Source organism: Ovis aries, chromosome 5 (assembly GCF_016772045.2).
Source record: "Ovis aries strain OAR_USU_Benz2616 breed Rambouillet chromosome 5, ARS-UI_Ramb_v3.0, whole genome shotgun sequence".
In the NCBI taxonomy this organism is placed as follows: domain Eukaryota; kingdom Metazoa; phylum Chordata; class Mammalia; order Artiodactyla; family Bovidae; genus Ovis; species Ovis aries.
Genome location: NC_056058.1, coordinates 5,317,455 through 5,341,798, shown reverse-complemented (window position 1 = coordinate 5,341,798; position 24,344 = coordinate 5,317,455). Strand labels below are relative to the sequence as shown.

Genomic DNA, 24,344 nt, shown 5'->3' with positions numbered 1-24,344 from the left:
AGCCTGGTAGGCTGCAGTCCACAGGGTCTCGAAGAGTCGGACACGACACTTTCACTTTTCACTTTCATGCATTGGAGAAGGAAATGGCAACCCACTCCAGTGTTCTTGCCTGGAGAATCCCAGGGATAGGAGCCTGGTGGGCTACCGTCTATGGGGTCGCACAGAGTCAGACACGACTGACGTGACTTTGCAGCAGCAGCAGGGTCACCTAAAAATATCTCTACTGACCATTTATATGTTTGTGTGTTTTTATGTTTTGCTTTGTTTTAGTGAGTTGCCTGTTCAGAGCTTTTACCTACTTTTATCTTCAGGAGAGTTTATCTTTTTCTTATTGATCTCTAATAACTCTTTATATATTAAGGATATTAACAGTTTTGTGATACAAGCTATAGATTTTTTTTTCCCCTCAGCTTGCTGTGTGCCTTTGGAATTGTTTACTTGCTCCAAATCTTAACTTAGATTCAAGTTTCCCAGCTGACAGTAGAGGTTTTACTGGTTTCCCCCTGCCTGCCAGAAGCCATCAGTCCACTGGAGGTTGGCAGCTTCTGCACATCACAAGCCTTCCAGCTGCTTCCGGCACCAGTCCCAAGAGGGATTTCCCCAATGTCTTTCTCAGTTCAGCTTTCAGAGGGAGGACATGCAGACTCCCTGGTTTTCTCCCATTCTGCCCTGGAATGTTCATCCTCCCCCAGGAGAATGAGCTTCTCCTTAGCTTTCCCTCCTAAACTTTTGCCTCATGTCCCTTGAGCATATCGAGGACACACAATCTGTGCTGTGAATTTTACTTCACAATATTGAGGCTCCCCCCACCGCTCACGTTAACAGATATCGGAGCATCTTTCTTAAAACAATTTTTTATAACAACACAAAAGCGATCAGGGAAGCCTGGTGTGATGCCGTTCATGGGGTCGCAAAGAGTGGGACACGACTTAGCAACTGAACAACAAAAAGTGATTAGAAACACATTAGATTATTGGGAAAATTAGATTATTGAAAAACAATCCCCTTGTAGCATTTCTAGGGAAACGCCCACGTTGTCTCCAGAGCGTGTGCTCAGCGAGTTCTATCTTCTGACAATCCTGCGGTCGTTATGACTCCATTTTACATATGGGCAAACTGAGGCTCACACAGCAACCCCAAGCGCGGGCTGGATTTATAGCCAGGTCTGGGGGCCCATGCTCTTAGTATCCAACAGCCCCTGAGGACATCTCTGGGAGACTGAAAACTAAGACGGTAAAACCATGTTGCAGCAGAGGAAACTGAGATTCAGACCTCAGGAGTCTCAACCCAGATCCTCACTATCCAGGTCTGCCTCGTGACACAATCGGTGTGTGTGTTAGTCGCTCAGTCGTGCCCAACTCTTTGCGACCCCATGGACTGCAATCCACCGGGTTCCTCTGTCCATGAGATTTTCCCGGCAAGGATACTGGAGTGGGTTGCTATTTCCTTCTCCAGGGGGATCTTCCCAACCCAGGGATAGACGCAAATTCTTTATCGACTGAGCTACAAATAGAAGTGGGACAGAGAATCGGGTTGATCCCGGCGGGGAGCAGTTTCTGAGGCAAGCCAGATTCTGAGCTCTGCACACTTTTACTGCACAGACCCAAGTTCAGAGCTCTCCAAGTCTATGAGGGGGCGGGGGATCCCAAGCCTGCCTATAAGTTGACGTCATTCCTCCTAGCCAGCTGCTGCTGAGGGTACGAGGCACTTGTGTCTTTAAGACCGTTTGGAGGCGGGCCCTAAAGCCTGATTCCGCCCGGAGCTCTCCTCCCCTTTAAGGCGCGGAGCAGGGGCGGAGTCCTCACGTCCCCTTTAAGGCGCGGTCCGCGTCCGCCGGCAGAAAAGCGGCTTAAAGGCGACTCGTGGCGCGATGGCGGCGGCCCCACGCGCGTGCAGGGGACACGGGCGGCCGCTCCCGGTACTGCTGCTGCTGCTGCTGCTGGCGCTGCTGCCTTTGGGGGGCCCGCCCGGCGCCGCCGCCTACTTCCCCGAGGAGCGCTGGAGCCCTGAGTCGCCGCTGCAGGCGCCGCGAGTGCTGATCGCGCTGCTGGCGCGCAACGCGGCCCACGCGCTGCCTGCCACTCTGGGCGCGCTCGAGCGGCTGCGGCATCCGCGGGAGCGCACGGCGCTGTGGTGAGCGCGGCGCCCACCGGCTCCGCATCAGGCCTGCTGTCCCCGTCCCGGCGGGTCCACGCCGCGCCCTGCCCTCTGTCTTCGCACTGGGCAGGGCGGACCAGACCCACGCGTGCCCTCTGCTTGCTGTCTCCTTCGGGCGGGTCAGACCCGCGCCGCGCGCGCGCCCTGCCTGCTGTCCCGCATCAGAGCGGACCAGAGCTGCGTGTGCCTTCCTGCCTGCTTTCCTCCGCCGCGTTAGCACCGGCAGAACCGCGCTGAGCCCGCTGGCCCCTTTAGGGTGGGGCGAGCCACTGTTCTGCCGCCTACTGGCTTCCCTGCCCCCACTCCCATTAGGACATATCCGGGATCACCCGTGCCGCGCAGCCCGAGACTAACCCCCTAACCCACTTGGGAGCATTCACAGCTTGAAAGATGGGAAGCCTGAGAACCGCCCCCCGCACTGGGGCGTTGCCGTGGCCCACACTGCACTTCTACTAACTGAACGTCTTTTCGCTCCTGCTGCTGTTTTGGTCCCTGAGCCCAGCCTGAATCAGACTTCCTGCCTCCTGACTACTGGAGTGGGTGGGTGGGGTGCCCGGCGGATGGCGGCGGGTAGGGGGGAGCAGGTCCTTCCTGGAAGCGGAATGGGGCAGGGCCAGGAACAAATCTGGCTGATGACTCATTGCTTCCTACCTCAGTTTTCTCATCTGAAAAGTGGGGATACTAAGATAACTCTGATTGAGTTGTTTTTGAAGATGAACCAGTTAATGAGTGTGAAGCCCTTGTGTCCGAGTTGTGAATATCATAATAATAATTTTGTCCGATTTTGTTGTTATTACTGTTATCAGTGTTATCGTTGTTGGCAGCTAAAGAACAATTCATTTGGGAGAATAGTTCTCAACTGATGGCTTATTCCTTTTCTCTCCAGTCCAGATAATCCAAGCACTTAGTTGGTGCTTAAGAAATGTTTCAACTCCACTGCTCACAGGAGAGAGTTGAAGAAGGCAGGACCGGACTGTGTGATATAAATGTATTTTTACTGAATTGTACATATTTAGTAACAAATATGGTTGTAAGATCCTAGATGCCCTAGAATACTGGCATCATATCTAATGTGTTTTTCCAAAATGATCTTGTGTAGTCCCCTCTACAGCTCAGGGAAGTGGGCCCAGTCCTCACCCCCTGTGTTACAGATGAGGAAACTGGGGCATGGTGGGGGCATGTCATGCCCAGGGCTGTGTAGCTGGTGTGAGGCCCAGCTGGTAGGTGGCAGCCCTGGTGGCCTCACTGCTGCCTGTCCTGCCTGCGTCTCCCTCACTTCACTCCCTGTCCTGCTCCGCCTACAGGGTGGCTACAGACCACAATGCAGACAACACGTCGGCAGTGCTTCGGGAGTGGCTGGTGGCTGTGAAGGGGTTGTACCACTCTGTGGAGTGGCGGCCATCGGAGGAGCCCAGGTGAGCGCCAGGCCTTGCCCTGGTCCCCTCCTCCAGTTGCACCTGGCTGTGTCCCTGCTCACACACCCTCCACAGCTCCCATTGTCCTGAGACAGACACGCCCGCCCCCTCCCTCCAGCCCCTGATGCTCCAGTCCAGCTCTTCAGCCTTTAGCACCGGCTCTGGCTACCTACCCACCTCGCCTCCAGCTTCCCCAGTGGGCCATAATCCTCCTGCTGGACTTTTACCCCCTCTTTTTATTCCACCTGGAATTCCTGCATTCCCTAGGCTTTGTGGTGGACGCCCGCTGCTTTATTCCTTGCCTCTCTTAGCTCAGCTGTTTACCTTTCCCACGAGCCCTTGGCCGACGTGGAAAGTTCCTTTCGTTCTTTCAGGCTTTAGTTCTGTACCCACCCACTGCCCAAGCCAGATTAGGAGTCTAGGAGGAGTCTAGGCTCCCAGTTTTCTTTGACTCCCCATCCCCTCAGAGATGGGGGCGTGTCCCTACAAGGCAGTAGAGGCCCCTTTGTCTCTCACCCCTCTCCAAGCGTTCTTCCCCTCTGGGTCTTTGCACACACTGTGTCCCCTACTTGGGACATACCGTACCTCCGTCCTCCTCTACTTTCTCCTTGCTTCTTCCCAGCCTTCAGATCTAGCTTACACATCCCCTCCTCCAGGAGGCCCTCTCTGACTACCCCACATTCAGCCAGCTCAAGGCCTCTCTGGGCTCCGACATGCCCTGTGCTTCTCCCCTCACAGCTGCCTCTCCGCAGGTCCTACCCAGATGAGGAGGGCCCCAAACACTGGTCTGACTCACGCTACGAGCATGTCATGAAGTTGCGCCAGGCGGCTCTGAAATCAGCCCGGGATATGTGGGCTGACTACATCCTGGTGAGTTTCTCGGCCACCCAACCCAGGGGTCCCCAGTAGAAGGTCTGAGGTCTCCAAGGGAAGGTGGAGCCGTGGGATTCAAAGATCAACCTTAACCCCATTTTACAGAGGGGGAAACTGAGACTCTAAGAGGGGAAGTGAGTTGTCAGAGGTGACACAGCTGGTTAGTGGAGGAGCTGGGTCTTGATCCCAGGCCACCTCGGTTCTTAATCATCAGAAGTGAGTGGGTTTTTATGTCCCCTGTGGTTGGACACTTGTTCATCTCCCCTTTTATCACCATCACCAGTGATCTGATATCTCTGCCCAGTTGCAGTGATGACCTCTGGGTGACTCCAAGAAGCAGGAGGGGGGCGCTGGGGGATGTTGGCGACACTGATCTGCTAACCCCTGACTTTCACTTCCTCCTCCTGGGCCCTTGGCAGGAAAGGGCTGGTTGAGGTTTGAGTGCAATATTAGGATACATGCCCACAGATCACGAGTCTTCTGTGAGCTCCTTCAGCCTGGCCCCTTGACCAGGCGTGGTCCCCTCACTTGGTGCGATGGGCAGGGGACACTGACCACTGAGCTTAACTCTGTGGAGGCTGAATGTAATAATGTCAGACTAACAGTAAGCCTATGGTGATTTCCCATCTATGCACCAGACCCCAAGCTTTGATCTTTTCCTTCTCTTAAAATAAATGTTTTTCGGCTGCGCTGCGTGCAGGCTACTCTCTGGTTGCGGTGCGCGAGCTCCTCGGTATAGTGGCTTCTCTTGTTGTGGAGCACGGCCTCTAGAACACGTGGGCTCCGGTAGTTGTGGTGCGTTGCCTTAGCGGCTCTGTGGCGTGTGGGATTGTCCTGGACCAGGGACCGAACCTGTGTCGAACCTGTGTCCCCTGCATTGGCAGGCAGATTCTTAGCCACTGGACCACCAGGAAAGTCCTGGTCTCTATCTTCTTATTTATTTATTTTTGGCTGCGCTGGGTCTTGGTTGCTGCTTGTAGGCTTTCTCTAGTTGTGGCGAGTGGGAGCTAGTTTTCTTTGAGGTGCACGGGCTTCTCATGGCGGTGGTGTCTCTCGTTGTGGGGCCCGGGCTCTGGGGCGCACAGGCTTCGGTAGTTGCAGTGAATGGGCTCCAGAGCTCGGGCTTAGTTGCATGTGGGATCTTCCTGGATCAGGGATCCAACCTGTGTCTCCTGCACTGGCCAGTGAATTCTTCACCGCTGAGCCACCAGGGAAGCTCTGGTCAGTACCTTCTTAATGTATCAATCAGCATGTGGCTCTCAGCCACTCCCCTTGCCTGCCCTCCTCGTGCCAGGCCTGGGGGACACAGTGAACATAAGCACAAGCTGAGCCCCACCTTCCTAGCTTCCCAGGAAAGGTGAAGGTGACCAGAAAGCAAACAAAACCGAACGAGGAAGTATCAGAAGGCGGCCAGTGCTCCGAAAGACACTGGACAGCGTGGTCAGAGCTCAGGGGCTCCTGTAACAAAGGGCCAGCACCGAGGGGCTTGACATGATGCAAGTTTCTTGTCTTACACTTCTGGAGGCCAGCAGTCTGAAACCTAGGGGAGGGGGCTTCCTTGCCGCTTCCAGCTTCTGGAGGCTTCAGGTGTTCTTGGCTTGCGGCAGCATCCCTGCAGGCGCGGCTTTTGTGATCACGAGATCTCTTCTTATAAAGTCACCAGTCACTGAATTTAAGGCCCACTCTAATCTAGCTTGGGGCTTCCCCTGTGGCTCAGCGGTGGAAAACCTGCCCGCGGTGCGGGAGATGCAGGGAGACAAAGGTTCGATCACTGCATCAGGAAGATCCCCTGGAGGAGGGTGTGGCAACCCACTCCAGTATTCTTGCCTGGAGACTCCCTGTGGACAGAGGAGCCTGGCCGGGTACAGTCCACGGGATCGCAGAGTCAGGACAGACTGGAGACGAACACCTTCACTTTCACTAATGTAGTATGAATCCCATCTCTTTTTTAAAGTGATTATTGTTTTATTTATTTTATATTCTTTTCCACTGTGGTTTATCACAGGATGTTGCATCTAGTTCCCTGTGCTATACAGTGGGACCTTTTTGTTTATCTGTCCTGTGTATAATAGCTGACACCTGCTAATCCCGTACCCCTAGCCCCTCCCACCCCCACCCCTCCTCCTGCTGCTCTCAAAGTCTGTGAGTCTGTTTCTGTTTTATAGGACAGGTTCGTCAGTATGATAGTGTAGCTTCTGCGTGTAAGTGATGTCATACGGTGTCTGCCCTTCACTTTCTGGCTTTCCTCGCTCAGTAGGAGCCTCTCTAGCTGCATGCCTATTGCTGCACACGGCACTGTCCCATTGTGTGTACGGATGTCTTCTTGACCCGCTCGTCTGCTGCTGGACATGCGGGCTGTTCGCGTGTCCCAGCTGTTGTGAACAGTGCTGCTGTGAACAGGGAGGTGCATGTGTCTTCTTGAATTAGAGTTTTGTCTGGATGTATGCCCGGACCTGGGATTGCTGGATCATACGGTCGTTCTATTTTTAGTTTTCTGAGTCGTCTCCATAGTTTTCCATAGTGGCTGCACTACATTCCCACCAACAGCGTAAGAGGGATGAACTCCACCTTAATCACATCTGCAGAGACCCAGCTTCCAAATAAGGTCGCAGTCACAGGTACCAGGGCTTGGGGACCTCCCTTAGGAGGGGGCCCTAGCGGAGACCTGAAGGAGCAGAGGAGCCAGCCTCAGTGGGAGCTGGGGGTCAGTGTCTGAGACAGTGAACAGAGCAGGGAGCAAGTTTGGGGCATTCCGGGACTGGCTAGGAAGCCAGTATAGCCAGAGTGGAGTGATGGAGGGAGGGGGTGGTGCTGAAGTGGTGGGTCGGGGCTGGACTGTACAGGCCAAGAGGGAGGGATGTGGCTTTTACTTTGAGGGTAATGGGGAGCCGTGGAGGATGTGTGAGCAGGGGAGGGCTAGCTTCTGATTTCTGATTTTTAGAAGTCCCTGTGGCTGCCGTGGGGGCAGAGCCGATTGGGCAGAAATAGGGCCATCGGGAGGCCAGGGTGGGCCCTGATATGGGGCTGTGGCTTTAGGATGTGTTCTGAGGCTGAGAGAACAGTCCCTGCTGGATGTTTGGATGCCAGAAGAACCTCACATCCTGGGCATGAGCCTTGTGGGGAGGACAGAGCCATCTCCTGGGAGGAGGAAGGAGGTAACAGGCTCGTCCTGGGATCCCTGTGACTTGGTGCCTTATCAGACCATTTTACAGATGGGAAAATAGAGGCTTAGAGAGGTGACAGCCTGCTGGGTGGCGTCTCAGAACCAGTGAGGGACAGAGGTGGGCTCAGGCCTTCTGGAACCATCCAGCCCAGGGCCGCCTTGTCTGCCTCCCTGGGTTTTGCTTTCATGGTTTGAGGTTGGCTGGTTTTCACTTTTTTCCCTCAGCAAACCTGGGTGGAACTCAGGGATCTGGTTCAGAACTCAAAGCAGCTTTTGACACACTGATGTATTTTTGTTAACTGAGGGCTTTGGTAATCCATCTGGGAATGTGAAATCATTTGTTGAGTGTTGTTGTTTTTTTTTTTTTTTTAATAATTTTATGTGTTTATTTGGGGCTTCCCAGATGGTGCCGTGGTAAAGAATCTGCCTGCCAATGCAGGAGACTTAAGAGATCCAGGTTCCATCTCTGGGTTGGGAAGACCCCCTGAAGGAGGAAATGGCAACACACTCCAGTATTCTTGTCTGGAAAATTCCGTGGACAGAGGAACCTAGCAGGCTTCTGTCTATGGGGTTGCAAAGAGTCGGGCACGACGGAGTACCTGAGTACATGCATTTATTTGTTTATTTTTGACTGCTCCGGGTCTCCATTGCTGCACGTGGGCTTTCTCTAGTTGTGGCCAGCAGGAGCTACTTGTCCTTGCGGAGCACGGGCTCAAGGGTGTGCAGGCTCTGTAGCTGTAGCATACAGGCCCAGTTACACCAGGCACATGGAATCTTCCTGGACCAGAGATCTAACCCCCTACCCCCTGCACTGACAGGCAAATCCACATCTATTGTCCTGCCGGGGAAGTCCCTAGTGTTTGAAAATTGTTATTAAAAAGCCCTCTTTCTCTATTTATGGATACTGTGAGTGTTACGTGTAAGAAAATACACAAGAAACAGTAAGAATTAGCTTAAGGGAAAAAAAAACACACCTTGTAATGTCACCTCCTAGAGAGACTCACTCTGGCTGTGTTTTTCTAATTGAGGTACAAGTCACGTCACATAAAATTAGCCCTTTTCTAGTGTACAGATCAGTGGCCTTTAGTACGTTCATCGTGTTTTGCAACCACAGCCTCTGTCTGGTTCCAAAACTAGCTTCCATCACCCCCAGGGGAAACCCAGTGCCCGTGAGCAGTCACCCCCGATTCTCCCAGTCCCTGGCGGCCACTGATCTGCTGAGTGTTTCTGTGTGTTGGCCTATTCAGGGCATTTCGTAAACTATGCGGTGTGACTTCACTCGGCCTGGTGTTTCCAGAGTTCGCCCGTGTTGCAGCGTGTGTCCCTGCTTCACGCCTCGTCACGGCTGAGTCATGTTCTGTGCGTGAAAGGGCCACATTCTGTTTTCCTTGGCTGATGGCCGCGTGGTTGTTCCCACTGTTTGGCTTCTGCGGATAATGCTGCTGAACATGGCGCGCAAATGTCCGTTAAGCCCACGTCTCCAGGTTCCTCATTCTGTGTCTCTGAGTGAACTCGCTGTAACTCGACGTTCCACTTCCTGAGAAACCACCAGACTGTCCTGACCGTTTTCACCGTGTGTATATCCCAAGGTCGCAGATTTGCATGTCCGCAGCGGCTGGGCGGGGGATGTCACAGCACTGCACGGTCTGCCCCAAGGGGCAGCCACCTCCCATCTCCAGCTGCGCCTCGCCTTGTGGGAATGCTATTCCCCTGTTGCTGGAGAAGCCTGGTGTACTAGTGTTTGCTGTTTGCAGCAAATGATTTGAGCATTCTGAAAACCCTGCGTGAGTAACGGAAAGCACGTTCTGTGGACTAGATGCATTAAAAAGAAAAAAAGAAAAACCAAGAATCCCACCTCCTGACAGCTCCCTAATATACTGTGATCTGTGTTTTCACATCCCGGTCGATAGAGAGATCCTTACTTGTGTTCTGTTGCTTGATTTTCACTTGTCTCGACTCTTGAGCCAGACAGTGCGACAGGGCCAGAGTTTCTGTAGCTGATTCTCCACGGCTAGACTCCTGAGTCGTTCCCAGCTTGTGTGATGAACAACTCTGCCGTGTGACTTACGGGGGGCACCAGCAGGCGCACACCCCTCCGTGATGACCCTGTCTGTGGGTTGGTGAATTTCCTTCCAGGTTGCCGCAAACGAGTGATCATCTTTTTACTCCGATGTTCAAAGTGTTAAAGGAAAAAAAGAACCTTACGTAAAGATCCCATTTTTACAGAATTTTTGGTTGGTGTTTAACTCACATAGAAGAAAGTGTCTTTCTCCCGGCCTCTCCCTGCAGAGGTGGCTTCTGCCCCAACCGTCCTTCTCGTCAACCAGCGCTGCCCATCTTGAAAGTTCCCATAAATGGAGCCACGTGGTACACCGGCTGTCACTTCCGGGGTCTCGCCAGCACTGTGCATGGGGCCCGTTTGTATTGCTTTGTGCCATGTGGCCCATCCCTTCTCTTGCCGTGTAGTGTATTTCATCATGTGATCGTAACTCTGATGGTGACTTAGGTCAGAGCTATCTGTTGAGAAGCACGGGGGATTCCAAGGCCGCATGTGCTACTCAGGGTACCCCAGGCCCCCGGGGCTCTGGCCTCGGCCCCAGCTGTTCCAAGCCGTGGTCTACCCCAGGTGTGTCTGCTGGCCCACGCTGATGTCAGCCCAGGTGACTCTGATGGCCCATGCTGATGCCACGTTGGGTGTTTTGCAGTTTGTGGATGCCGACAACCTGATCCTCAACCCTGACACGCTGACCCTGCTCATCGCAGAGAATAAGACGGTGGTGGCCCCCATGTTGGATTCCCGGGCTGCATACTCCAACTTCTGGTGTGGGATGACATCCCAGGTCAGGGGGCTGCTGGGGTAGGGCAGGGGCCTGGGGGTGGCGGGGGCTGGACAGAGCAAGTAGGGGCTGGGTTTGAAATCTAGCTTATTACCTTGCTGCCTCATCGTGAACATTTTATAAACACCATTGTGACAATCCTTAAATTAGGGGATGGTCTGAGATTGTTTCCACCCCACCCGCTGCCCCCAGCCACCAATACCCTGAGGCAGAAACAAATACTGAGAGGGGGAGTGACTTGCCTGTGCAAACATCACGAGGACGTGGTGACATGGTAGTGCCAGGGTAGGGCTTCAGGCATGATCCATGTGTTCAGCCAGTTCCTCCTTCCCTTGAGAGACTTCATTTTCAAACTCCTGGGGAATAATTCCAGCAGCATTCAGCTAGTTCACTCTGATTGAACCTTGTCCAGTCTCCTTCTCCACCTGAACCAGTTACTGAAGCCAGGAAAATGCCAGGCTCTGATCACCCCACCCCAGAGTTGAGGGTGGGGTTGTAGGGAAAGCCAGAGGGAGTGAGGGACAGCTGCTGGAGCAGGGCTGTGCCACCGGAACGGGGCCAGGTGGCTAGAGCCAGGATGCTGATCTATCCTATCTCTTCCTGTCTTTTTGTTTTGAATTGATACATAATTCATAGAATATAAAGTTCACCATTTTAAAAGTGAATAATTCAGTGGTGTCTATATTTTAAAGTATTCATAGAAGTCTAAATTTATATGCTAACAATTCCAATTTGTAAAGGGTACAAGGAAGAGAGAGAACAATTCCAGATTGTTCCAGAAGCTTTTAGAACTTCTAAAACATTCCCCCTGACTTTTTTGAAGTCTTGCTTCTGGTGTTTTAATTTTAAAATCAAAGAAGCTCAAGTATCTGGTCCCTTTTCAGGTTTTTAATTTCCCTTCCCAAATGCTGCCTTTCTGATCAGAAGTATTGATCTGGGTCTGTGAGTGACTATTTCCCTGTGTTCTCTGCCACTGCCCAGCGACTGAGGTTTGGGGGTTGGAGACTGCTTGGCCCTGCCCAGAGCTCTGCACTCAGGGAATGGCCACTGCAGCCAGGGGCTGACACCTGGTCTTACTCTCCAGGTGTTCTGGGCCTCCCATTGTTCTGGTCTCCAGCCTGCCCTTTAGGGACCCCCACGCAGAACTCTGCCTCCACTTCCCGCAGGGCTACTACAAGCGCACGCCTGCCTACATCCCCATCCGCAAGCGGGACCGCCGGGGCTGCTTTGCAGTCCCCATGGTGCACTCAACCTTCCTGATCGACCTGCGGAAGGCGGCATCCAGGAACTTGGCCTTCTACCCTCCGCACCCTGACTACACCTGGTCCTTTGATGACATCATTGTTTTTGCCTTCTCCTGCAAGCAGGCAGGTGAGCCCACAGGGGATTTGCCGTCATGGGATGTCTGTCTGGTTCTTGGGGACCCATTCTCAGCCCACAGAAGGTTCACAGAACCAGCGCTACAGAGTACAGCGATGACCTCAGGTGCAGCTGTATCCAGCCCTGGCTCTGCTGGGTGACTTCACTCCCCAGGTCTTTAAGTCTCTTATTGATATTTTCCTATATTCTTCCAATTATCTATAGTTGACCATAATTGCTCTCTAGTTGTATACTTAGGGCAAAAAAAAATTTTCTTAAGAGAAAGAGAACACTGAATGCTGACTTGTCATTTATTTTAAAGATGGGTCAGCAACTCATGGCCCATGGGCCAAATGCAGCCCACCATCTGTACTCACTCATATGGACCCAAGCTGGAATGTCTTTTGGGTTCTAGGATCCAACTCCCGTGTGTGTATGTTGGAGATGGGGTAATGTCCCATGCCAACCAGCAATTCTAGGACACCAGCAAGGTGTCTGATAATTCAGCTCAATTCTATTTCAATTTTGACTCTGTCCACCTGGAGATAGCATCCGATTCCACAGGTTAAGGTCTCAGGCCCACAATACTGACCCCTCTCCTGCTTCAGATGCTGGCCACAAGTTCAGGTTGTCACCTGTGTTTCTACTCCATACTCAGTCGCTCAGTTGTGTCTGACTGCGCAATGCTATGGACTGTAGCCCGCAAGGCTCCTCTGTCCGTGGGATTCTCCAGCAAGAATACTGGAGTGGGTTGCCATTTCCTCATCCAGGAGATCTTCCCCACCCAGGGATTGAACTCACATCTCCTGCATACATTGCAGGTAGATTCTTTACCACTGAGCCACCAGGGAAGCCCCCGTGCTTCTGACCAAATGGCTATAAATCAGAGGTTTCACAGCTCCTTCCTTGGGTTCTGCTGATTTGCAAGAGCAGCTCAGAACTCAGGAAACTCATTTACTCACTGCTGCTGCTGCTGCTGCTGCTGCTGCTGCGTCGCTTCAGTCGTGTCCGACTCTGTGCGACCCCATAGACAGCAGCCCACCAGGCTCCCCCGTCCCTGGGATTCTCCAGGCAAGAACACTGGAGTGGGTTGCCATTTCCTTCTCCAATGCATGAAAGTGAAAAGTGAAAGTGAAGTCGCTCAGGTTACTATTTATTATAAAAGTGTGTATAATCCCGGAACAACCTGCAGGAAGAGATGCATGGGGCAAGGTGTGGCGAGGGGCGCAGAGCTTCCATGCCCTTTCTGGGCACGTTCTGAAGGCAGACTTGAGTTGTTGAGATAGAGCAGTTTGCCCCACAGACCTAAACATTTACTATCTGGCCCTCTGATGAAGGGCTTCCCTGGTAGCTCAGCAATAAAGAAGGCATTTGCAATGCAGGATCCTCAGGAGATGTAGGTTTGATCCCTGGGTCGGGAAGATCCCCTCGAAGAGGGCGTGGCAACCACTCCGGTATTCTTGCCTGGAGAATCCCATGGACAGAGGAGCCTGATGGACTACAGTCCATGGGGTCACAAAGAGTGAGACACAACTGAAGCGACTTAGCACCCACACACCTTGAATGAAAATCATTTTCACTGGGATTATCACTTTAAAATATATATATATACTTGTTGTAAAGTTTTAAACCATTCAAAAAAATGTTTTGGCTATTCAGAGAAGGACAAACAGACAGAGGTAATGATATTCATGGTTTGTCCAACTGCATCTCATTTCTGTATGTAAATGTGAGTATTTGCTGTTCACCCACCATTCTGTGGTTTGCTTTGTCACGGAAGCCTGCAGGGACGGTCAGTACCCATGCAAGGTGGAGGTTTTTTTGTCTGCTCGCCTGGTACTGTGAACCCTTCTTCTGACTGCAGTTCCCAGATGGAGTGCTGGGGTGGTCTCTGCCAGTTGCTGGGAACAGCTGGACCCATTTATGCCCCGGCCCCACGCTGGGCAGTGAGGCTAATGCTGCTGCTAGGAGGCTGCCTCCGCGGCCTTACTGCTCTGTGTTCAGTTCTCATCGGTGTTGCCTTGGCCCCAGAGGTCCAGATGTACGTCTGCAACAGGGAAGTGTACGGCTTTCTGCCGGTGCCGCTGCGGTCACACAGCACCCTCCAGGACGAGGCCGAGAGCTTCATGCACGTGCAGCTGGAGGTCATGGGTGAGTCTGTCCGCACCACCCCGGGAGCGCCACGTTGCCTGCCTCTCCCCACCGTCTCGCGTCTATCTGTGAACGCTGATCGAGTGTCTGTTGGGCATCCGTCTCTTTGCCGGGCACTGAGAATCCAGTGTGAACAGTTGCCCCCGCTCTCATGGCTTGCAAGCGGCTATGCATGGCACGCTTGGGGAAATCAGGGTGAGCTTTCTGGTGGGGGTGGCATTAAGATGCAGGATGAGTTAGCTGGAATGGAGATTGCAGCTGGAGGGAGCAGCATGTGCAGGAGCTGGGCAGCTGGAGGGGCTGTGAGCTCAGAAAACAGGCAAGGTTGGTGGGGCAGAAGGGGGACAGAGCCAGCAGGCAGGGCCACCGTGGGGGCATCAGACATTGGACTTAGGAGCGGGTCTTGTCCCCAGGGGTAGGCAGGAGCCGTGGAAGGTAGGTTTCACTGATGACCCTGCACGTGTGTGGCTGAGTCAGCCATTTCATCACCCATGCCCCTGCCAGCCCCCAGACCCACTATTTGTTTAACGTTTATCTTATGGGACACTTTCTTTTTTTTTTATTTGAATACACTTTGAAAAGGAAACTTTAATATGTGTTTTTACTGTGGTTGCAAGCTGATGTCTTTCTAACACATATACAAATAAATCCATAGGCTATTATATTAGCACCTGTACCTCTGGTGAGGTGGGCTGAGTGCACAGGGCTGAGCCACCATTGAGGCTGCTTGAGGAAGGGGCCTCTGCCCCAGCTGGGGAGTCTCTGAAGCAACCAGACAATGGAGCAACATCCTCTCCTATGGGGGCCTGGCCCTGTGCTGAGCACCCACTTCCCTGTGAAGGCCTGTGAAGCAGCACAGCGATTCCTTCCACTGCACAGAGAGAGGATTGGAGGGCCAGGCCCCTGTCCTGGGGCTCAGTCCCCATCACCCCATCCATTTCTAGAAGGTTCTGTCTATGGCTCCCCCTTGTGGTTGAAGATGGAACGACACTCTGCTCTCTGTTTAGAGGGGGCTTTGGGGTCTTCCCTGGTGGTTCAGATTGTAAAGAATCTGCCTGCAATGCAGGAGACCTGGGTTTGATCCCTGGGTTGGGAAGATCCCCTGGAGAAAAGAATGGCTACCCACTCCAATATTCTTGCCTGGAGAATTCTGTGAACAGAGGAGCCTGGCGGGCCACAGTCCACAGGGGTCACAAAGAGTCAGACACAACTGAGCGACTAACACTTAACACTTTGGGTCTTTTGAGATAACACCTGGAGGCTGCAAGGTCACCAGGGCGAAGACCCCCCCCCTGCCCCCAACACCCAAGTGTCTGTCCCATGCGGTTGCCCAGGCCCAGCACGGCAAACCCGCCATAGTCACAAGAGGTGGGCCTCTGCTTATTGGCAACTCCTTTCGGTGATTGGACCCTGAGAAGCTTCTCTGTGGCTACTATTAATGGTCCTAGTTTAAATTTTCACGTATATTCTTGTTTCTGGTTAGGAAACTGTTCACTCCACTGTTATAAACTCAAACACAACAGAGACATGAATATTTTCCTGTTTTTTTGCAGGCTCAGGCAGTATCACCCAGGACAGATAGAAAGAGGGTCTGGAAGTTTCAGATATTTGGGCAAATCCTTCTTTACAGTTCTTCTGAAAACCTTCTTTTCTCTCTACCTGTATGTGGGTACCTGGTCCCAGGCCATGCATGTAATTTTACATGTGTTCAAAGATCTTTCTTACAATAAAATTTCAAGCTTACAGAAAACCTCGGAGAGATGCCCTCTGTTCATGGGGAATCCAGCAACTTGCTCCCTTCCCTGCCTGCTCATGGAGTGTCTTTCCCAGTTGGCCCCATACACTTGGCTCAGTGTAAGGCCTGTTCTTTGAGTCTTAGCACACAGAGCAGTGACGGGTCATGGGTGTGCAGTGATGATTGTTTTATATCCCTTTATATGCAGATGGAGACCAAGCCCTGACCCTCCCGTGTCCCCACTGCCCCGAATCCACCGGCTGACAGGCCTTCCCATTTTGTGTTTCGCATCAGCGGAATCACACCATGTGCTGCTCAAGTGCGGTATCTCCCCCTCAGCGCCCCTGTCCGTGCCGTCACTGGCTGCTGAGTGCGGCTGTGACTCATTCCCGTGCCTTGCTGTCTCGTATTCCATGTAGACGTTCAGCTACAGATCTATCTACTCTTAGCTGTGTTGTCGGTCACTTTACCCATCCTCTCTGGGGCATGCAGGGCATTTCTTGTTTGCCAGCATTGCAGAGAGTTCTAGACATGCCTCTGTAGGTGCAAAGTTAGGAGATATTTACCAGATTGCTCTCACTTCTTACGTCAGTTACATCAGGAGTCCCCAAGAACATGTTCAGGTTGGGTCATCTACTAGAAGTACTCAGAGCTCACTGCAAGCTATTAAACTCACAATTTATTACAGCAAAAAGACACAAGTTGCAGTCTTGGCAAAGGGAAAAGGCGCGTGGGGCAGCATCCAGGAGAGTTCCGAGCACAGGGATTCCTGTGTCCGTTCTCTGCGGAGTCGCATGGACAGTGCTTGCTTCTCCCAGCGCTAGCGCACGGCAACATGCATGGCATACTGCCAGCCCGGGCTGCTCCCCAAGCTTCTGCGTCACGGGCTTATGCTGGGGCTCATACAGATACAGCTGATGCCATGTGGCTGACCCCCGTCTCCAGTCGCTGTAGAGCCTGAGCCAAGACCCCAACCCTAAGTTACACTGTTGGCATAGATACCCATTATGGCCCAAGGCCTGAAATAAACAAAGACATTTCCAAGGTCTTCAACTACCCAGCAGCAGAGAGCAAAGGCCAGACCTCTCTGTGGTCAAGTTTAATCCTTCACCCTATGATAGGTCTATCAATGTTACAAATTTTTTTTTTTTTTGGTTAATTTGACTGTGTCTGGAGTTAGTTGCAGCCTCTGGGATTTTCCACTGTAGCTCACGGGCCCATGTGCCAGCTTAGTTGCCCAGAGCATGTGGGATCTTAGTTTCCCAACTAGGGATTGAACCTGCATCCCTTGCACAGGAAGGCGGATTCTTAGCTACTGGATGACGGGGAAAGTCCCAAGGGGTGTTGCATTTTTATATCACTGTGACATAGCTGCATTGCCTTGCTCTTTCTGGACCTTAATATGCTCCATTTCCCCAGAACTGATACTCCACTTCCCACAGGCAGATCCTTCCCACATGTACACCCCAAGGGGAGCAGGCAGAGACTGAGAAAGAGAGGGAGAGTAATTTGCAGCCGGATTCTCAGATCCCTAAGCCTTGCCCTTTTGGGTCCCAGGGTCCCCTGAGGATGGCAGCAGGTGGCAGGGAGCTGTGATGGGTCCCGAATAGGAAGAAGCCCCAGGGTGCAGTGTCCCTAGAGGAAGAGGCCCAGGCTTCGAGGTGGGAGGCTCCGGGTGGACTCTGGGCCTCACCCAGGCCTCTCCTAGACAGAGGGGCCTGTGTCTGCCCTGCTAGCTCACACGGGGCCTTTGTTCTTGGGGAGGTGGATGCCACGCTCACTGGCATGCTGGGCTTTTCTGGGCCTCAGCAGGCTCATAGTCCCCTGTGAATCTATTCCTTCTATGGGAAACCATCAGGGAAGGGCCAAGACAGGGCTCTGGGGATGTGGTCTGAGCACTGCCCACAGCAGCTAAAAGGGGAGCGCTCATGACCACCCTGAAATTCTTAGCATACCTGGGCTTGTAGACACCACTCCAGTCACACGGCCGCCAGCTCCCTGTGTGTCCTCACCCCGTCTACCCTCCGTGGGGGTCTCTGTGTCCAGATTTCCCATTTTTATAAGGACCCCAATCATACTGATTACATGCCAAGTGTATATGTGCTAGTGGCTCAGTTGTGTCTGACACTTTGTGACCCCATGGACTGCAGCTCTGTTCAGGGGATTCTCCAGGCAAGAATACTGGAGTGGGTAGCCATTCCCTTCCCCGGGGGATCTTCCTGACCTAAGGATCGAACCTGGGTCTCCTGCATTGCAGGCAGATTCTTTACCGTCTGGGCTACAGGGAAAGCCCATATTGATTAGAGCCCACCACCCTAATGACCTCATTAAAGATCCTATTTGTAAACAAAGTCACCTTCTGAGGTACTGGGGATCAAGATGCCAGTGTACCTTTTGGGGGGAGGACACAGTTTAACCCAAAATAACATGTGATTTCATGGCATCGCCTCATGATAGAAACCTCGAGAGGTTTTTTAGTCCATTTTCAAGATTGAGGGAAGGAGGAGAAGGGGGCGACAGAGGATGAGATGGTTGGATGGCATCCCCAACTCAATAGGCATGAGTTTGAGCAAACTCTGGGAGGTAGTGAAGGACAGGGAAGCCTGGCGTGCTGCAGTTCATGGGGTCGCAAAGAGTCGGACACAACTGAGCGACTGGACAACACAGATGAGGAATGTCATTCCTTTGCTTGATTTATGAGTTTGTGCCAAGCTCCTTGTTGGGTGCCAGGGAGCCAATGTGAGTGGGTGGACCTGGGGTCCGTCTGGTGGAGCTCACGGGAGATAATCAGAGAATTGGGACTTAAGGCAGCCGAATGAGGCTTTGACGGAAAGCTGGGTGCTGTGAGGGCCTCCAGAGAGGTACCTGACTCAGCCTGGGGAGGTCAGGAGACTGCTGTTGGTGCATCGCCCCCCTCCCCAAGACATCTTAGCTGATAACTCAGGGAAAGGAAGTGAGGAAGGAACAGGGTTTCAGCGAGGCCCAGCATGTGCAAAGGTCCAGAGGTAGGACTACGGGATGGATAAGTCTGGAGCAGTGCCAACAGCCAGAGTGTGTAAGAGGCAGAGGAGAGAGACTGGCACTGCTTCTGTGGGTGGGGCAGGGTCAGGCAGGGTCTCTAGCATCAGGCTGAGGAGCCTGGGGTGACACCGAGCCATGCAGAGGTTGGGGAGGGGGCATCAGGAGCGAGGCTGGAGCCCTCCGTCTCCATGACCCCCTGCTGACCCCTCGGCTTTGCTGCCCCCCAGTGAAGCACCCACCCTCGGAGCCCTCGCGGTTCATCTCAGTGCCCACCAAGACGCCAGACAAGATGGGCTTTGACGAGGTAGGCTGGGCCTTCCCTCAGGGTGGGGGCCGGGGGCCGGGGTCCAGCCCGGGTCCAACAGAGGCTGTGGGCCGCAGGTCTTCATGATCAACCTGAAGCGGCGGCAGGACCGGCGGGAACGCATGCTGCGGGCCCTGGAAGAGCAGGAGATAGCGTGCCGGCTGGTGGAGGCTGTGGACGGCAAGTGAGTTGAACCGTGCTGGGGGAGGAGCGGCGCCACGGGTGGGTATAGACCACCCTGATGGCCCCGCGGCGGGGGCGTGGGTCTGACGCTGGCCAGGTGCTCAGACCTGCGCATGGGTATAGACCACACCCAGGCAGGCCACATCCGGTCCGGGATGGGTTGGGGGAGGGTGGGGAAGGGAGGCTCACTAACTGGTGGGATTGTGGATAAATACAGTCTTCCTCTGCCTCCCACCCCTCCCCACTTGCAGAGCCATGAACACCAGCCAGGTGGAGGCTCTGGGCATCCAGATGCTGCCGGGCTACCGGGACCCCTACCACGGGCGGCCCCTCACCAAGGGCGAACTGGGCTGCTTCCTCAGCCACCACAACATCTGGAAGGAGGTACCTCTGGCAGAGGGGCGGGACCCTCCTCAGCCTTTTTTTTTTTTTAATGTTATGTATTATGATTTTTATTTATTTGGTTGCCTCCGGTCCTAACTGCAGCACTCAGAATCTTCCCTTCACACAGGGGCTTTTCGTCGCAGCTAGGGGATTCTCCAGTTGTGGCTCTCGGAGTCTCTAGTTGTGGCTCACAGGCTTAGTTGTCCCACGGCATGCTGTATCTTAGTTCCCCTACCAGGGATCAAACCCGTGTCCCCTGCGTTGGAAGGCAGATTCTTAACCACTGGACCACCAGGGAAGTCCCCTCCTTGGGCTTCTTAACAGCTCAGGAAGGGAATCCCCTGCACCCCAGGCAGGCTTCCAAAAACACTGCAGGACACTCAGCCTCTCTGCTTGGGTGAATATGGCACCTGGTGGGGCAGCTGCCATCTTCCCACTGTGCAGATGTGAGTCCTGAATCTGAGGAAGAGTGAGCCTGACTGTAGAAACAGGTGGGGTCTGAGGCCCGGGACCTCCAAGTGAAGCTTCTTCATACCCAGCCACTGTCAAGAATCTAGAGCCTGGGCACCATGCTCAGAGCTTACTAATAGGAGCACCAGCCACAGTGATGTTAACTAGTGCACAGCCCACACATTGGTGTCCCATCAGCCACAGAGGCTCATCAGACACCCTGGGAGGGAAAGGGTATGATGGGCGAGGATGCCAGATGGGGCTTCGAACCTGGAACCATCCAACTTGAGGCCACATTTGGTGTTTGAGGCAGTGCATTCTCACCCAGGTTGCTCTATTTTTCTGACATTCATCATGGAAGGTATGGGGCAAAGGTTGCGGTGTCCAGGAAGCTGTGGAGCCAGAGGGGATCCAGGTTCAAGTACAGCCCTGCCTCTGAGCGGGGTGAGCTTTGTGAGCAAGGAAGGCATTTCCCAATCTGAGCCTCATTTTCCCAGATGAAGAAGAGAGTCTTCAGCCATGAAGACTAGCAAGTTCATTCATTCAGGGAAGATTTGTCAAGTACCGACTGCGTGCCCAGCCTGGTGCTGGGCCAGGGGACACGACAGCCCCCAAGGCACACCCAGCCCCCCACAGGGGATTCACAGCCCTAGGAGCTGGGGAGACTGATGCTAAACCACAGAGAAATGACTAATGTTGAAATAAGTGAGAGGCACCTACAGGAGAGGTCCAGGGTTATGAATCGTCCTAAACTAGCAGTTTTGGGTGATAGTCATGAAGGATCTCTTTAGTTGACGTTGGAACTGAGGCCAGCAGGGTGAGAGGGATCCTGCCTGCTGCTGCATGGGAGAAGGGTGCTCTGTATCAAAGGCACAGGGCAGGCCCAGGCCCTGGGGTGGGAAGGGGCAGCCAGGCTGAGGCTGTGGAATCTGCTTCCAAGTTGTAAGGAGGTTTTGGCCAAGAGGTAGATCTGAACTTGTGGTGGTGTGTGTGTGCGTATTTTGCTTTTTTCCTGGTGCCCCAGACCTCTTAAGCAGAACTAGCTTTGGGGTCAGGCCCAGGCTTGATCTCTCCAAGATCTCAGCGGGGCCTCCTCCCTCAGGTTGTGGACCGCGGGCTGCAGAAATCCCTCGTGTTTGAGGATGACCTACGCTTCGAGATCTTCTTCAAGAGGCGACTGATGAACCTTATGCGGGATGTGGAGCGGGAGGGTCTGGACTGGGACCTCATGTGAGTCGGGCCTGGGTGGGGCCGGAACTTGGAGGTGTGGCCTGGAGACTAGCTCTGAGGGCCTTTGCAGGGTAATAGGTTGGGTTTTGTGGGAGGTTGGCAGGAGGACTCATACTTGACCTGGAAGTCGGGGGTCCTGGAAGCCTGCCAGCTCTTTCGGGGCCTGGAGACTTGCCTGGGGCCTTCCTCTTAGCCAGTGTGGCTGAGATTTGACTTGGAAGCCTGTGGGTGTGGCTAAAGAACTTGGGGGTGTGGCCTGGGTGGGTGTGGTCAAGGCTTGGAAGCAGGGCGGAGCCTTTGGTGCCGAGTGTGGGGGGTGGCCCAGGGAGCCTGGATCTTAGACCACTTCTAAGTGGAGGGTGGCCAACGTATTTCCAGAACAGTCTCATGTAGGTGGGTTGGTTCATCCCTCCCCTGTGCAGAGCCCTGATCCGGGTTCTGAGCCTCAGACTCACCAGCGTGTCATTAAAATGAGCAGTAATGGGTCCCCTTCACTCCTGACCGCTTTACCTGAACCCTCCACCTTGCCCACCCGTCCCACTGCCCTCTGAACCCAGAGCAGCTTCCTTCTCAGTCGCACTCTGCTCCTTGTGGGCCCTAGACATCTGTGGACCTGTTCTCACCCAGTCCAGTCACACCAGCCTCCGCAGTGCTCCCCAGTTCCCCCACCCCAGGGTCTGACAGCGGCTCAGTGGCTCCCTGGGTTAGCATTCTTGGGCAGGTAGACAGGCGGAGGGTGAGAGAGCCCCCATTCTGCACCCCAGCTACGTGGGCCGGAAGCGGATGCAGGTGGAGCACCCCGAGAAGGCTGTGCCCCGCGTGAGGAACCTGGTGGAGGCCGACTACTCGTACTGGACCCTGGCCTACGTGATCTCCCTGCAAGGCGCCCGCAAGCTGCTGGCTGCCCGGCCGCTCTCCAAAATGCTGCCCGTGGACGAGTTCTTGCCAGTCATGTTCGACAAGCACCCAGTGTGAGCGGGGGCGGCAGTGGGCAAGGGGAGCTGGGGTCTCGCTGTGCAGCTGGCCTGGTTAGGGGGTGTGAGGCTCGCGGGCCCCAGGAGGGGGCTTCTCCTCTGCCTTCTTCCTCTGCCGCTTCCTTCATGAGTCCCCTTCGCCACGCGCTTCTGTCTCCATCTGTCTCTGACCCCCACCCCGCTCCTCCCCTGCAGGTCTGAATACAAGGTCCACTTCTCCCCTCGGGACCTGCGCGCCTTCTCCGTGGAGCCCCTGCTCATCTACCCCACGCACTACACAGGGGATGACGGGTACGTGAGCGACACGGAGACCTCAGTCGTGTGGAACAACGAGCACGTCAAGACCGACTGGGACCGCGCCAAGTCCCAGAAGATGCGGGAACAGCAGGCCCTGAGCCGCGAGGCCAAGAACTCCGACGTGCTCCAGTCCCCGCTGGACAGTGCCGCCCGGGATGAGCTCTGAGAGCTCTGAGGGGCAGTGGCCGTGAAGCCAAAGCAGTGGTCGCTGGCCCGGCCCCCACACGCCCACCGGGGACCTGTGGCCCCTGGCAGGCCCCGGAGGGCTCCCCTCACTGGGCGGCGTCCAGCCGGCTCTTGCTCAGCAATCACGTGCACGCAGGCAGCATTAATGGAGTGCCTACTGTATGCCAGGCGGCCTGGGTGGGAACTGTTCATCTCTGGGTGCACCCAAACTTGGATTGGTTGCAGGGTGCCAGGTTCCCTTGCTGATGGAGTCAGTCATCAAGCGTTATAGATCCCCCATCAAGAATCAGGCCCTAGTGATACACATTCACTGTTTCAATTCCTGCGAGTATTTATTGAGTGCCTGCTGTATGTAAGGCACCATCCCAGGCTCTGGGACAAGTGAGGCATACTTTCATTTGTTTGAGCACATACTGAACACCAACTCTGTGCCCGGTACTTGTGACACAAAAGTTCTTACCGACTCAGTGCATTTATGGAGTGCCTGCTGTGTGCCGGGAGCTGAGCATGGTGCTAGGGCGGAAGATAATCAAGGTGCTTTTCACTCTAATTGGTTTCTTCTCCACACATCCAGAGAACATCTCCTGCGCTAGTGAAGCAGGAAACCGGACAACAGCTGTTCAGTCAGCATTCGAGCCCCCACAGAGGTGGGCGAGTCCTTCCATTTCTTCATGCAGCGAGCACTTACTGCGTGCCTGCTGTGTGCCTGACCTCGCGGACTCCCGGTGGGGCTGACTGAGTTTGATTCCTCTTCTGCACCACCCCCGTCACCTGAAATGTGTGTGCATAACATCCCCCCACCACTGCCCAGGAGCAGGGGTGACTTCCCTCAGCAGGGAGAGCCACGAGTTTCAGTGACCCCACGCCCTCATGCAAGGCTCCCCTAGACCCAGCCCCCCTGGAGGGGGCGAGGATCCCCCTGTCCTCGGTTGCTTGGCCGCCCTGCCCTGCATCTCAGGTGTGGTCTACCTGCTTGATGGCATTCTTTTGTCCAAGCCTCTGGTGGGATCATGTGTTTGGGGCCTCGGACGGGCTCCGCTGCACTGGGGCGCTATCCATGGCCCGGGCAGGAAGTCCCCCAGCACAGCCTGGAGGACTCACCGTGCCTTCAAGCCTGAAATGAATGTCAGAACCGGCCAGCGGTGCCTCGTCCTCTGAGGGGTAACTAACTGTTGTCCCGGTCGGGTTCTGGATAACTTGCTTATTTTTTTATTAAATGTTCCTGGTTGGGTTTTCACATACATCTGTGTTCCCTTCTTGGCCCGATGGTCTGCTCATCACCTACACACCACCCACACTCCCCACCCCCTGCTTCAGGCCAAGACATGGGAGGAGACCAGGTGCTGGCGGGGAGCCAGTGAGGCGGGTGAGGGCGGAATGAGAGCCTGGTGCCCCAAGCGCCCTGTGGAACTTATCCAGCATAGTGCAGGGACGACAGACGGCCAGCCGCACTCTACCCTCTAGGGTCAGCTACAGGACTGTCTCAGAGGACAGAATGAGGAGGGCGCGGTCATAGTTTGGAGTCTCAAAAAAATAGACCCTGAGATGAGGACTTGAGTTATCCAAGAGATGACCCCCAGATGGCCCCCAGGGTGACGCAAAGAAGAGCGGGAAGGAGTCCTGCA

At 54.1% G+C, this 24,344-nt stretch overlaps 1 protein-coding gene across 3 annotated transcripts; it reads left to right on the top strand.

Annotated features, from left to right (window-relative positions):
- The first annotated feature begins 1,838 nt into the window (after positions 1 to 1,838).
- Positions 1,839 to 23,960, top strand: COLGALT1 (collagen beta(1-O)galactosyltransferase 1). Of its 3 annotated transcripts, none has more exons than XM_042249699.1 (12): positions 1,839 to 1,918; positions 3,462 to 3,572; positions 4,325 to 4,442; positions 10,314 to 10,448; positions 11,612 to 11,816; positions 13,836 to 13,955; positions 18,939 to 19,015; positions 19,093 to 19,199; positions 19,450 to 19,582; positions 21,135 to 21,262; positions 22,027 to 22,233; positions 22,432 to 23,960. In XM_042249699.1, the coding sequence occupies exons 3-12, from the start codon at positions 4,383 to 4,385 to the stop codon at positions 22,697 to 22,699; spliced, it is 1,440 nt and encodes a 479-aa protein (XP_042105633.1). In that variant the 5' UTR covers positions 1,839 to 1,918; positions 3,462 to 3,572; positions 4,325 to 4,382; the 3' UTR covers positions 22,700 to 23,960. The 3 variants fall into 3 exon arrangements, with proteins under 3 accessions (XP_042105633.1, XP_027825246.1, XP_042105632.1); XM_027969445.2 differs by having other exon boundaries at positions 1,839 to 2,133; XM_042249698.2 differs by lacking the exon at positions 1,839 to 1,918 and adding an exon at positions 2,081 to 2,697.
- The last annotated feature ends 384 nt before the right edge of the window (positions 23,961 to 24,344 follow it).